Source organism: Phascolarctos cinereus, unplaced genomic scaffold (assembly GCF_003287225.1).
Source record: "Phascolarctos cinereus isolate Bilbo 61053 unplaced genomic scaffold, phaCin_HiC Scaffold_5;HRSCAF=322, whole genome shotgun sequence".
NCBI lineage: Eukaryota > Metazoa > Chordata > Mammalia > Diprotodontia > Phascolarctidae > Phascolarctos > Phascolarctos cinereus.
In genome coordinates, this window is record NW_027555958.1 from 273,964,247 (window position 1) to 273,979,140 (window position 14,894).

At 36.6% G+C, this 14,894-nt stretch overlaps 1 protein-coding gene across 4 annotated transcripts in view; it reads left to right on the top strand.

The window, feature by feature from the left end:
* The window catches only part of CEP95 (centrosomal protein 95), a 35,772-nt gene that overhangs the window by 12,173 nt on the left and 8,705 nt on the right, over positions 1 to 14,894 (top strand). For 2 of the 4 annotated variants that reach the window (XM_021000762.1, XM_021000765.1), the window contains exons 7-15: positions 3,004 to 3,111; positions 3,696 to 3,904; positions 5,092 to 5,155; positions 5,882 to 5,911; positions 6,713 to 6,771; positions 6,998 to 7,116; positions 7,299 to 7,428; positions 9,065 to 9,170; positions 10,713 to 10,801. In XM_021000762.1, the coding sequence (XP_020856421.1) occupies positions 3,004 to 3,111; positions 3,696 to 3,904; positions 5,092 to 5,155; positions 5,882 to 5,911; positions 6,713 to 6,771; positions 6,998 to 7,116; positions 7,299 to 7,428; positions 9,065 to 9,170; positions 10,713 to 10,801 (914 nt within the window). The remainder of the gene's footprint in view (positions 1 to 3,003; positions 3,112 to 3,695; positions 3,905 to 5,091; positions 5,156 to 5,881; positions 5,912 to 6,712; positions 6,772 to 6,997; positions 7,117 to 7,298; positions 7,429 to 9,064; positions 9,171 to 10,712; positions 10,802 to 14,894) is intronic. The other 2 variants (XM_021000763.1, XM_021000764.1) reach the window with 2 other exon arrangements.

Sequence of the window (14,894 nt, forward strand, 5' to 3'; positions counted from 1 at the left end):
TTTTAAATAGATCAACTTCCAGACACACTTTCTACACAGAATTTCCTAAAATGAACATGTTCAGTCAGTCAGCAAGTATTTAAGTGTCTACTGTGGGTCAGCCATTGTGCTAGGCTCTGGAGCTGCAAGAACAAAAAATGAAGTAATCCCTGCCCTTTAGGAATATATGTTCTATAGAAGAAGTTAGCATGTATACATACTATCCAAAATAAATACATATATAGTGATTTTACTTGAGACCCTAAGCTTTACATAGTTGAAGAAAAGTACAGGGTAGAGTTAAATATTTAATCTCCTAGGATAGAAAGATTTCAAAGAATGCTCTCTATTTAAGAATTAACATGGCATAGTGGATGGAGTATTGAAGACCTGGATTGATTTGCCAACTGTGTGATCACAGGCAATTGACTTTACTTCTCTGAGCCTCAGTTTCCTCTTCTAAAGTACCTTTACCTCAACTGAATTTTTGAGGAATCAGGTTAGATAATATAGCTTTGAAATTAGCTATATTAAGATATAAAATCCTATTCTGTTGCCACATCACTACATGGAGTAAACTCTAGGATATTAAAAGTTGTCAGTGGAGTACAAGTTCTGGCAGCTTCTAAAAAGGTGGAAAGGGTTTGGGTTGTGGTCTAACTGCAGACCATATATCTGTCTTCTTGAGGATTCACCTATCTAAGTTCATAGAAAATCATCAACGGGCGATTGACCATTAAGTAATGAATTGCTTTAGCCACAGTAGCCCATAAAGACTATCTGTTAAGGTATAAAAGGATTAGGAACTTCATTAGATATTAGTGTGTTCACACTGATGACATCATATATCTTAGAAGGATGTTGAAATACAAATAGGTAATTCATTATGGTTGAAATTTCTATATTCTATCTGATAATGTATTTCTATGAGAGAAGCAGCATTAATAGATTGTTCACTGAGTAAGGAAGCAGGATTAATACAGTCACTAGTAAACCAGCAAATTTAAATGTTACCTGCTGAAATAAATGAAATCTTACATGGAAGATTCTGGTATACTTACTGAACTTTTTCATTTGGGAGAAAAAAAAAGTGACATAGCCAGCCACATTTATTGATTATCCATACTCTTATATACCATAAAGTAAAAGCTATAGTGGCGCAGGGGATAGAGCTCCAGCTTTGGAGTCAGGAGAACCTGTCAAATCCAGCCTCAGACACTTGACACTTACTTAGGTGTGACCCTGGGCAAGGCACTTAACCCCTATTGCCTCACCCAAAAAGAAAAAAAGCTATAGGGACAGACAACAGAAAATCAGCACTGTAATTTGAAAAGAACATTGGGTTCTAGTCCCAACTCTGACACTGACTAGCTGGATGACTTCAGGCTAGGCACCTCACCCTCACCTTCCCTAAACTTCTATTTAGGAAAATAAGGAGGGAGTTCTAATGTCATAAGATCATAGACTCCATGCGCTGGAAGGAGCTTCGAGGTCATCTGGTCCAGTCCCCTTATTTGGACTTGTCAAAGTCACATGGGCAATAAGTAACAGGGCAGAGCTTCAACTTGGTCCTTTGTACTCTATCATAATGCGTCTCAGCTGATACAGTGACATCTAGATTAGCCTCTATGTTTCCCCTTCCCTTCCTTAGAGACCTAGAGTAAATTAGAGATGAGAAACTATGGGTTAAAATGTTGGGTGTTAGTGTCTAATATTACCCCTTCCAGGTATAAATTTCCATGATTCTAAATCACTGAAAATAAAAAATTACTTTTGTATTGAGGAAACAGTGCAAATACACACATGCCTGGAAATTATTTAACCCTAACAAAGCAATTACAGTTCATAAAAATGCATAAATAGCTCCAAAGGATGTGTGATCTCTAGAAAGGGTTTGGTTTTGTTTTGTTTTGTTTTAGGCAATTGGGGTTAAGTGACTTACCCAGGGTCACACAGCTAGTGTCAAGTGTTTGGTCTGAGGCCGGATTAGAACTCAGGTCTTCCTGACTTCAGGGCCGGTGCTCTATCTACTGTGCCACCTAGCTGCCCCAAGTTTCTTACTTTTTGCATAGTTGGTGCTCCTATAATGCTTAGTTACATCAAGGGGTTTTTGTTTGTTTGTTTGTTTGTTTGTTTGTTTGTTTTTGGCTAGGCAGTGGGGTTAAGTGACTTGCCAGGGTCACACAACTAATAAGCATCACATGTCCGAGGCTGGATTTGAACTCAAGTCTTCCTGACTCCAGAGCTGGTGCTGTATCCACTGCAGCATCTGGCTGCCCCAGGGTTTTTTTTTAAAGGTGGGATTTTAGAGTAAGATTTTTACATGAGTTGTTATATACAGAAGCATGATCATAAATACATTTCATTTGGAGAGCAGCAGTGAAAATGAAAAGTCTGATGGTAAGTGATAAGATGTGTAGGTATAGAAAGTGATAAGATACAGATATAGAAAAGGAAGAGAGTCCTACAGGCTGACTTGTTATGATTCAGTGTAATAGATAACCTTATAGTAGCTCATGTCTTGATGTCTGTTTGAAAACTCAGTTAACTTTATTATCCAGATTCATAGAAGTATAATTTTGACAGGAAGCATATTTTTAGACTTCAGTAACTATTGAAAATTAACAATACGATTGTGGCCAGGGCCAGGAATATACACAGTAGTAACAATTTCTACAAGCCCATAATATTTTATTAAAAAACAAGCTTTAATGAAGTTTGATGAGATATGAAAATCATTTGGTTCATTAGTTTTCTTTGTTTATGACTATCTGTTTAGATATGGCATTTGTGTTATTCCTAGCTTTCTGAACTGTTATACTGCCTGATGATCTGGTAGGTGGTAAAGCCAGCCTTTCAAATTTACTTTGCTATATAAACCAAGCTGACAGACAACCTCCTGAAAATGTGTTTCCTTTAGTGCTCTTTCTCTGTCTTATATAAAAAGAAGCTCTTGGTTTCTAGTTTGATGTTGCCAGAATCTTTTAAGAATTAGTTTTATTTATTTGTAATTAATTATTCTAGGAGTTGAAGAATCACAGAATGAAAAAGATTCAACTTTCCAAGGAATCAAGTCTGAGGAAGGTTTTGTGAACTCTACCTCATGTTATTCTAATTACATGGCAGATAATAGTAAGTAGACATATTAAGCCCTTAAGTTCAAACTGTGATAACTTCCTAACTCCTCAGGTTCACGTTTTTGAAAAGCCGTATAGAGCTTTTCTAAGAGCCTAACCTAGTGTTTTCTCTTGGTTTCACATATTCAGTACTTCTTGTAAGTACTTGCTGTTAATTTTAGTTCTAATTTCGGCTTCATACCTCCCTTCTATACACTGCATGGTATGGAATCATACATTGTATAGAACTATCCTCTAACTTTAAGGCAAGCTTCTTGCCTAAGTCATCATTTTTATCTTCTAATTTGATGTTGTTTCAAATAGTGGTTTTCAAGTGGTTATTAAATTTAAGTACAATTACTTGAAAATATTCCTACTCACTAAGTAATCAGTGCCTTGTATTGTGTTGACATGTCACATATATTAGTTGTGTTGAAATCACTTTATACATTCTTGTAATGAAAAAAAAATTTTATGTAGAATATATATTCTTTTGTACATGTGTACTGTTCCTTCATCAGTTTTAAAATAGATTACTAATGCTTTATTCAGGTGGTTGCTATATATGAACCATTTCTCAATATTTTCCTTCATAATTAGCTGCATCTGTTGAGTCTACAGAAATTTCTTCCAAGAGTCTGACTCCAAATGCTAAAAAATTGGGTGAGCCCATTCGTTCAGCTATTCCTTTACAGCCACCATACCATCCTCTTGAGCCTCGAGCACCCTGCCCTATGGGAAAAGAATACTATCATTCACATCAGTATCCCTCAGCCTTAAATGATGATGGAAAGCATGAAAGGCCTGTGGTAAGTGTAAAAGCTCCTTTTTATTTTAAATTGACTAAAAAGTATGTGAATATGTGAGGTGGTCTATTGAGATTTGAACTTTCACTTGCTATTTTCTTTACGAATAGAAAAAAAATAGCAAGATGAACATATGAATTAGAAAATACATTTACATAAGGGACTTATTAAGGTTGAACTGTTTATATTCCTGCATGGAAAGATGATATTTGTAACTCATGAGACCTTTGTCAGTATTAGGGTAGTTGGAGGGAAAAAATTATATTTTTGTATATAGATAGATAGATAGATAAATAGAGGGCACAGGGTGAGTTGAAGATGAAGGGGTGATATCTGGAGAATAAAATTAAGAGGTGAGAGAGGATTACCCTGGGAGAAGGAGAAGGGGAGAAGTAGAATGGGGTAAATTATCTCACATGAAACAGACAAGAAAAAGCTTTTACAGTGGAAGGGAAATGGGGGAAGGCGAGAGGGAATGAGTGAATCTTATTCTCATCGGATTTGGCTTAAGGAGGGAATACATACACAATTGGGTATGGAAATCTATCTTATCTGGAAAATGGGGGGGGAAGGGGACAAGAGAGTAGGGGATGATAGAGGGGAGGGGGCAGATTGGGGGAGGGAGTAATCAGAAGCAAACACTTCGAAGGAAGGACAGGGTCAAAAGAGAGAATAGAATAAATGGGGGGTGGGGTAAGATTAAGGGAAATATACTTAGTTTTTCATAACATGACTACTATGGAAGTGTTTTGCATGACTACACATGTGTAACCTGTATCAAGTTGCTTGTCTTCTCAATGAGGATGGGTGGGGAGGGAGGAAGGGAGAAAATTTGGAACCCAAAGTTTTAAAAACCAAACATTAAAAATTGTTTTCACATGCCGCTGGGAAATAAGATATACAGGCAATGAGGTATAGAAATCTATCCTGCCCTACAGGAAAATTGAAGGGGAAGGGGATAAGAGAAGGGGAGGAGAAATAAAAGGGAGGGCAGACTAGGGGAAAGGATATTCAGAATGCATGCCATCTTGGGGTGGGGGGAGGGACAAGATGGGGAGAAAATTAGGAACTCAAAATCTTGTGGAAGTGGATGTTGAAAACTAAAAATAAATTAATTTTTAAAAAAAGAAAATACTTTATTCTTGAATTTGAAATGTTGACCTTAGCCTTAATTTCTTTTTGGCCTTCAGTTTACAGGGTCATTTGATTCATTTTCAGAAAGGATTCATGGTGCAGAGTCCTTCTTCACATCTGGTAAGAACTAGAGCTCTCAAAATTCCTTTTCCATTAGAAATTGATTATGAAAAAACTGATATTTTTGGCTTTGCCCCATTCGTTTCAAGAAAAGTTTGTAGGGGGCAGTTAGGTGGCGCAGTGGATAGAGCACCAGCCCTGAAGTCAGGAGGATCTGAATTCAAGTCTGGCCTCAGACCAAAATCCCAATTGCCTAAAAAACAAACAAACCAAAAAAAAAAAACAAAAAGAAAAGTTTGTAGAGTAAATCACTCTTTGGAACCAGATTTATGTAGGTAGAAAAACCAATATACACTGTTCTTTGCTTACAGTCTAATAAAGGATAAGACATGTTCACAAATAAGTATTATACAAAGTGGAATGTGATAGGAATGATCTGTACAAGGCTTTAAGAACATTTCAGAAGAAAAATCACTTTCACAAAGGGATTAATGGAAGGCTTCATTGGAAGACATGGTACTGAGGTAAACCTTGAAGGAAAAGAGGATTTCACTTAAGATGTGGAAGAAGTAGTTCCTAGGCACGGAGGAAAGGTGCCCTACACCAAACCATGGAGGGAGAAGGTAGCAGAACAAAGATTAGGAAATAACTAGTGATCCATTTTAGCTAGAATAGAGAATGTTTGAAATAGAATGGAATATAATAAGCCTGGATGGGTAGGTTGGAACTAGATTGTTGTGGAGGGCCTCATGTTACAAAGCTAGATTTTTGCATATTTTCCTACAGGCAGTGGGAAGCCACTAACAGATCCCAGTGGTAAGTAGTTCAGAAATATACATTAGCATAATGACTTTGGCAGCTATGTGGTGTGATGGGTTAGAGAACAGAGAGACCAGAGAAAGGGAGATTAGCTAGGAAACAACAGAGGTCTTGAACAGATTTGAGAGATTATAAAGATAGGAATTAGCCACTAACTGGAATATGGAAGAAGGAAGTAGTCATCAAAGATGAGACTGAGGTTGTGAGTATTGGTACTGGGAGGGTGGTAATGCCATTAATAGATGTAGAGATGTGGGAAAAGTGAGACAAACTTTAGGAGAAGATGAATTTAGTTTAGGACATACTGAGTTTAAGTTGCTGGCAGGACATGCAGAATGGAGATAAGCACCTGGAAATTTGGGAGTACAGTTTATGGAATAATTGAGTGCTAAAGATAAAGATTTGAGAGTCATCTATATAAAAGTGATAATTGAAACCATGGAAACAATTAAGATTGCAAATCAAGAGTATAGAGAGAAAGAAAGAGGAAGCCTCATGGACAAGGCCATACAGGTATGTTACAGCATTTTGTAAAACTTTTTGCAGCTTCAAAAAATCTTTTTTCCTTATTTCATTTGGTTACCTTTCCTAAGCAGTTATAACATGGAGATGTGAAGTTTATAGCTGTTATACTGTCTGATGCCAAGGGGGGTGGAAATGCAATTCTAATCAACATGTTTGCCTGTTAATCTTTAATTAATTTGCCTTTTAGTTATTAGAGACCTGTAAATATAAGCCCTATTGAATCACTGTTGGGCATCAGGAATCTTACACAAAATTTGTCATTTTGTCATCTAGTTGGAGATACAGTGACACCTGAAACGACAAGTACACAGGATCAGAGCTACAGCATGAAGGTAGTTGAATGTTTGGAAAAGTAGTTAATTTCTATACATTTTGCTAAAAATACTTTTTTAAAAAAGCCTCAAAGTATTAGAGTGTGAAGAGACTTCTTTTGCTATGTGTGATTCTTTACCTCTCACTAAAGGTAATAACCACTACAAAAGGCAACACCTTGAAGTTCTTAAGAATAGTATCTGCGTATCTGCAGTTTTTCAAATTAACCATTTCTGCTTCTGTTAGTGCCTCAATAGCATTGATAAGCTTTCCTCAACATCTCACTTGTCTGAAGAAACTAAGCTGTCAGTGTCTGAGTCTCACTTATACATCCCTAGGATACAAAGACTTCTCAAACGAATAAGGTAATGCATTTTCTGAAAGTTTCTTTATTGCGTTTGTACATTTGTTAATGGAGGGCCTGTTACTATTAACCAAATTAAGTCTTGAAAAGCAATATGTGATTTTCTAAAACAATTGCCTGTTGAGGTGCTGTAGGTGTTTTACTTAAGTGATGTCACTTAACTATTTTGATTATATTTTATAGCAGATCAGAAAGCTGTGATCTACTCACTGATGAGCTACCTCTGCACCAGGGACCAAGTCGTAGGTTGACTGAGGAAGAACTGTGCTCAATGTCAGAGAAACTCTCTCACCGATTGGATGAATTAGATTTAGTAAGTCTTTTTTACTTTCAATAGACAGACTGCCATTTAAATGAGCATTTCAGTTTGGTTACAAATTAGGCTTAGGCTTAGGAACTGAGACTTTATAAGAAACAAATTTTGTTCTAATTATCAATGATGAAAGTGGTCTTTATTAGCTAAACTGTTACAAAGAATATGACGCACCTAAAAATTACTTCATCTGTTCTCTCATATGGCATGGTAAATGTTGGTATAGATTAAACTTTTTAAAAAATATTCTCTATGCAGATAATAAATGACAAGCAATAAACAGTTAAACCAAAACTACAGTATCCTCAATTAGCCCCCTTCTCAGTTCCCTTCAAACCTAAACAGTGTTCTAGAATAACACAGAATACTAATTCATACATTTGTACAATAGGATAGTCTGTTGTTAGTCTGATTTCAAAAGATGTTAAATTCCTTTACCAATTGCCTTGGTTTAAGGCAATTTTAAAATTAAGTATACATAAGCCTGTTTGGCCAGTTATTTCTCAGTCTGCTTTACTGAATCATCATCCATGTCACACCCCCTAACTGTGAGTATATGCCAAACCTCTGACCCTAGGCCCTTTCTATTTTTTTTCTCTGTCCTCGTCTCATTTGGTGACCTGACGAGTCTTCATGGTTTTATTTATTTCTATGCCATTGACTCCTTATCTGTGTATCTAATCCTGGTTTCTTTCATGATCTCCAGTTTTGCATCATTAACTATATATTGTATGTTTCAAAATGGAGATCCCAAAGGCATCTTAAATAAAACCTGTCCAAAACAGAACTTCCCCGAGAATTCACCATTCTTTCATAATCTTCCTTGTTTTTGTCAAGGGCACCCCCACAAACTTTCAGTCACCCATGTTCACAGCCTTGGTGTCAACCTTAATAATTTATTGTTATTAACTTCTTATAGCCAATCACCAAAGGGATTTTCCTAAAGCATGAATCTAACCCTGTTGCCTTCTCCAACCCATCACCACATAGCCTATATGAGGAACTCCAATGGCTCCCTGTTACCTCTAAGATGAAATATAAACTTCCATTTGGCATTTAAAGCTCTTCAAATCTTAGCCCAATCCTACCTTTCTAGCCTCAGGTACATAGTACTTTGCTCTCTGTGCTCTGCAGCCAAATTAGTTTTCTTGTGTTTTTCATGTACATGACATGCATTCTACTGTTTCTGTGCCTTCGCTCAGCTCTACCTGTGCCTCCTCATTGCTTCCTTTCGGAAGCCTTGTTTGCTTTCATGACTCAGTTAAGTACCATCTTCTACATAAAGCCTTTCCTGGTCTCTCTGGCTGCTTAGTGCCTTCCACATCCCAACCTTGTATCTGTGTTTTATATATATTGATGGAAATGCATCTTGTCTTCCCCCATTAAAATGTTAGGGTCCTTGAGGTGCAAAGATTTTCACTTTTATCTTTGTATCCTTAGCACTTGCCATGGCAAATAGTAAGCACATAGTAAATGGTAGTTGATTGAACCTGTGAATATTTTATACTTTTTTTTGATTTCCTAAACATCCACATCATTTACTAAAACTTTTATAAAGATTTACTGCAGTTTATTCAAGCTTTTTTCAATTCTGATGTGATGAATTAAAGATACTAAAAAAGAATTCTCTTATTAGATGTTAAAAAATGCCCTGAGTTCAAAGACTAAAGATGACAAAGAGATCAGAGAGGACAATGTATCTTTTCAGCACAGTGACGAACAGCTAAAGAAGTCTCACCCAGGTAATCAGTCTTGCCAGATAAGTTCTGGAATAACAGTATTGTCCAATCTCCTACATTCTTTATCAAATTTGAAATGGTTCTTCTGTCCTCTTCACATTTAATTTCTTCAGCATATCTTCTAGTTCCACTCCTGTTTCTTTTGAAAGTAGCGTACCAGTTTCATCAGCAAATCCTGCTTGTTTGTTCTAGAATTTATACACAAAATATGTTCTTTACCTTGTGTAGAATGCCTTCCTTCCTCCCCTTAGTTAATTTCTGCCTTTAACTTTCAAAAATTGGTTCAACTTAGCCTTCAGGAAGCCTTCCTATATTAATTTATTCTTATCACTCCTTTATACCATATTCTTCAATTATATGTACACTTGCATTCCAATTTTAGAAACTTGACTGAAAGCGGATTTAGGAACTACATTCTCTGCCTCAGGACAGACATCAAGTACACATACACACACATACACACACACACACACATAATCATAGATATTGTAAAAGCAAACAATAGACAAAGACTTTGTAATCATTTAAAATAATACAATTATGATCTGAGTCATATAAAATATATACAAAAGTACACTTTGATGTTATATGAGATCACAATAGATCTTAAGCATATCATATACTATATGTAAGCTATAACTATACTGTATTATAAATAATCACTATAATAGGGGGCAGATAGGTGGCACAGTGGATAGAGCACCGGCCCTGGATTCAGGAGGACCTGAGTTCAAATCTGGTCTCAGACACATAACACTTACTAGCTGTGTGATCCTGGGCAAGTCACTTAACCCCATTGCCTAGCCAAAAAAATTAAAAAAAAAATAATAATCACTATAATGTAATGAAATATTTAATTGACATCATTTCTTGCCTTCCTACACTTTGGGAGATGATTTGTATGCTCTAAGTTCTTTTAAGGAAAGTTGTCAAGGGAAGTATAAACTAAGACCTTTTCTTCCCATTTCCATGTGCCATAGATTAAAAATCATTCTGGTAACCCAATCCCACTGTATTTAGATTTGAGGATTCCTTTTAAAATATAGTTTGCCATTCCATACTTTCACCATGGGATAGCATGCTGGTGAATAAACAAATAAGCAAGAGTAAAGGCTTTGAAAAACAGCCTATAGGAAACTGGCATAAGAGAATGATATAAATGTTATTTTACAAGTGTTCAGACACTTCTAGAGGTATGTTTTTCCTCCATAACCAGACAAGAAACTAATGGAAAGCCTAGCACCCATTTTTTATTTTTCTCTTTTGACTTCTACAGTGAGGTCGAGGTTCTTCACACATTAGGAACTGTGTAAACAAGTATAAACTGAGTACATAAAAGATTAGGGTCCAATGTACTAATCCATTTTTCACCTTCCTTGAATCAAATGGTTTGGCATTCTAATGACATTTCTGATTATAACAGCTTATTGTACATATCTATGTATTATTACAATTCTTTGTCACAGTAGGCAACCTTATACACCCCAATTGACTTCCTCCATTTTTAAAGAAAATGTTTAGGTCATATTTCTTTATCACTTAAAGGGCCACCTAAGAGAGGCAGACAGTTCCAAGTGGGGAAATTACGAAGACAAATACAGAGTGAGTCAGATCTTCGACGATTTCGAGCAAAGGTAAATGATGGGGGCAACGAGGTGGCGCAGTGGATAGAGTTCCGGCCTTGGAGTCAGGAGGACCTGAGTTCAAATCTGACCTCAGACACTTGAGACTTACTAGCTGTGTGACCCTGGGCAAGTTACTTAACCCCGATTGCCTCACTAAAAAGCAAAAAACAAAAAGAAAAGGTAAATGATGGCCATACACTTTGGTATTAGAGAAGTTCTGATTGGTATCCTTTACTTTATACCTTTTGCACTTGACTTCTTTATACTCAAAAGTGGACCACTTAGTTGTTATTTTTTAATACCTACTGTGTGCACAGCACTGTAAGTAATAAAAAATAAGTACTTGACACAACCCTTGCATTTATAAAACTTAATAATTCTTAGGGAAGTTGACAGTTATACACATGAAACAATTAGAGAATAATTCCTGATATAATATAATTGATTACAAATGTATGGTACCCATACAAAACTGTCTACAATGGGAGATCAGAAAGAGAGATATCTCACTGTGGGCCAAAATGTCAGGAAAGCTTTATGAATAAAGTACAGCTTAAACTGGGTTTTATTTTCTGTTACTAAATGTCTTTGTTCAACATACTGTATAAGGTCCTGGGTAAAACACAAAGTTAAGGAAAGATAGGTCTTATAGTCTAATGAAGAATGAATGAGGCCATTTTGAAGTAAGGAAGAGATTGTATTGTGACAGATTGGACATGAACAGAATTGGCAAAGATGCAGAACTAAGGATGAACATAGTGTGTTGGGATAGTTTTTCAAAAATAACTTATCCCACTCCATCCAAAAGATGGCACACATAGGAGCATAAAAGAATAGTTGCATTGGACCCAATGCATTTGCATTTGGAAGCAAAATTAAATGGGTAGTTTGTGGAGTCATGAAAAGGATATTGTCTTGGGACTCTGATGTGTTAGGAAGGTTAAATGATGCCATACTATCAAAAGGTCTTGAGGACAGAAGTAATGTAATGAAAGAGGTATTTGAGAAAAATTAGTATTCTGACCTGTTCTAAGGTTTTAATGAGACACAAGTTGGGCACATAAGGTAGGATGCTCTTTTAGTAGTAATTTGTTTGGGAGATGATTTCAGGGACTGGATTAGGTTAATGTTGTTTGTTCTTGAAGAGGACCTCAATGACATCAGGAAGATGATGCCATGACTTGCATGTAAATTAGATTTAAGTGAGAGAGGGTTATATAAGATCACCAAGCCTCATTTTATCCTCCTGAGGGAGCCATCTGGGTCCAGTGGCAAGATATAGATCAGTATACCTGGAGATGGCCCCAGATGCAGTGGGAGATCTTGGCTTTTTTTAAGCTAAGAGTTCTCACTTTGACTGATTTTTGTCCATTAAGTGATTAAGGCTGGTTAAGAAATGAGCCAAGGAATGGCCCCTTTTACCTAATTTAAAAAATTAATCTGAGAGGGGAAGACCCTCAGGGTTTCTGGCCAAAACTGAAACAGTATTTACATTCACTCTTAAGTCCAAACAATGACTACTAACTGGTGCTTAGGTTGGGACCTTGTGACCAATCCAGGAGAGCCAGAATGAATTGAGTTTAAGGTGTGGTCTTCAAGAATGAAATCCAGTCAGTAAAGCCCAAGATATCTTGCTGGGTTTCAGCCATCAAAATTTACCTTCCTTTGGGCAGAGCACCCACAGGTAAAGGCATGATACTTCATGTGGACAGAGGGAGAGGAAGAAAGGAAGGGAAAGGATAGAGGAGAGGAGTTGAGTTGCCCAATTGGAACTGGTCAGTTGGATCCCCAGTGGGGCAGCTTGGACTACTCACAGGTGGTTGTTTGTCCTTCATTTTCAAAGAAGACCGTGACATTAGGAAGATTATGTCATGATTTGCAAGTGAATTGGATTTAAGTGAGGGAGAACTGTGCAAGGTCACAAGCCTTACTTTTTCCTCCTGAGCCATCTGGGTCCAGTGGCAGGATAGATCAAGACATCTCCAGTTGTCCAGGTTAATAGAGGTAAAGAAAAGAAGGGAGACTTCTAGTTTGGAAGGAAAAATAGACATTGATCGCATTGACTCATCCCTTCTTTAATTGCATTATCTAAAGATGATCCCAAAATCTGTAATTTAGCTAAGTAGGAAAGTGGTGGAAATGAGAAATTGGAAGAGGTCAGTGAGCTTAGGAGTGATGAGTTTGGGTTTTAGACAAAGTGTTAAAATGGAGAATAATTTAAGGGACCTGCGGCTTAAAAGGTCAGGGTAGACATAGGTTTGGAAGTCATCAATGTAATAGATATCACATAAGTAAATACTTCCCAGAGGAAGAGGAAAAAAAGAACTGAACTTTGGTTATGCCTCCATCGAGGAAGTGGAAAGAGAAAGAGCCAGTGAAGGAACACAGAAAAGGAGAAAGATAATGTATCATAAACAAGTAATGAATGGAGCGCAAGTTAGTGTGGTTGGGAAAAAACACTGGAAGCAAACCATTTGGGAGGTGTCAAATGCTACAGATGTTACTCCCGAATTGAAAATAGTTGACCAGTTTCTTCAGTAGAGAGAGGAAAGGTAAAAATAAATGTTGTGGAGGTGAATTTGATTAGATTTGGCAACAGATTGGCTATGCGGGGTGACAGAGAGTGAATTGAGGATGACTTTAAGGTTGCAAGTCTGGTTAACTAGAAGGATGATGGCACCAGTGAAAGAAATAGGGAAGTTAGGAAGAAGAGATAGGGCTTAGAGGAGAAAAATAATGAATTGTTTTGAATATACTGAGTTGGAATAGGCTTTTGGTGATATAGAGTGGGCTGAAGCTCAAGGAAGAAACTAGGAGTAGATAAATAGGTCTTAGGACTGTTTTGCATAGAGACAGTTGAACCTGAGAGGGTGAGCAGTAGTGTCAAATGCGTGCTGAGAGGTCATGAAGGATAAAGATTTGGAAAAGACCCTAACTGTACCAGATCTCAAACTATATCATAAAGTGGTAATAATCAGAACCAACTTGGACTGGCTAAGAAATAGAGCAGTGGATCAGTGGAATAGACTAGGTACACATTACCGGAAATGACCATAGTAATTTAGTGTTTGATAAACCCCAAATCTAAGCTTTTTCAGGACAGAAATTGCTGAGGAAAAGTGGAAAACAATATGGCAGAAACTAGGTATAGACCAACATCTCATATTCATGTACCCAAATAAAGTTAAAATGGATACATGACCTGTAGGGTAAGCAAATTAGGAGAGCATGTAATAGTTTATCTATGGAAAAGGAAGAATTTAGAACCAAACAAGATATAGAAAGCATTACAAAATATAAAATGGATAATTTTGATTTTTTAAAAATAAAGTTTTTGTACAAACAAAACCAATGCAACCAAAATTAGAAGGAAAACAGAGAACTAGGATAAAAAATTTTACAGCAAGTATCTCTGATAAAGTCCTCATTTTTCAGATATGTAGAAAACTGAGTCAAATTTATAAGAATATAAGTTTATAAGCTTATAAATTTATAAGAATACAAGTTGATGGAAGGTCAAAGGATATGAACAGGCAGAAGAAATCAAAGCTATCTATAGTCATATGAAAAAATGCTCTACATTACTATTGATTAGAGAAATGCAAACTAAAACAACTCTGAGGTACTACCTCCCACCCATCAGATTGGCTAATGTGACAGAAAAGGAAAATGATAAATATTGGAAGGGATGTGAAAAAACTAGGATGCTAATGCTCTGTTGGTAGAGTTGTGAACTGATCCAACCATTTTAGAGCGCAGTTATCTATCTGTACAAAAATATTTATAGCAGCTCTTTTTGTGGTGGCTAAGAATTAGAAATTGAGGGGATGCCCGTCAATTAGGAAATGGCTGAACAAGTTGTGGTATATGTTTGTAATGGAATATTATTGTGCTATAAGAAATGATGAGCAGCATGATTTTAGAAAAATCTGAAAAGACTTACATGAACTGATACAAAGTGAAGTAAACAAAATCAGGAGAATATTGTATATGGTGACAGCAATATTGTACAGTGAGCAACTGTGAATAACTTAGCTCTTCTCAGCAATACAGTGATCCAAGACAATCCCAAAGGATCATGATGAAAAATGTTATCCACCTA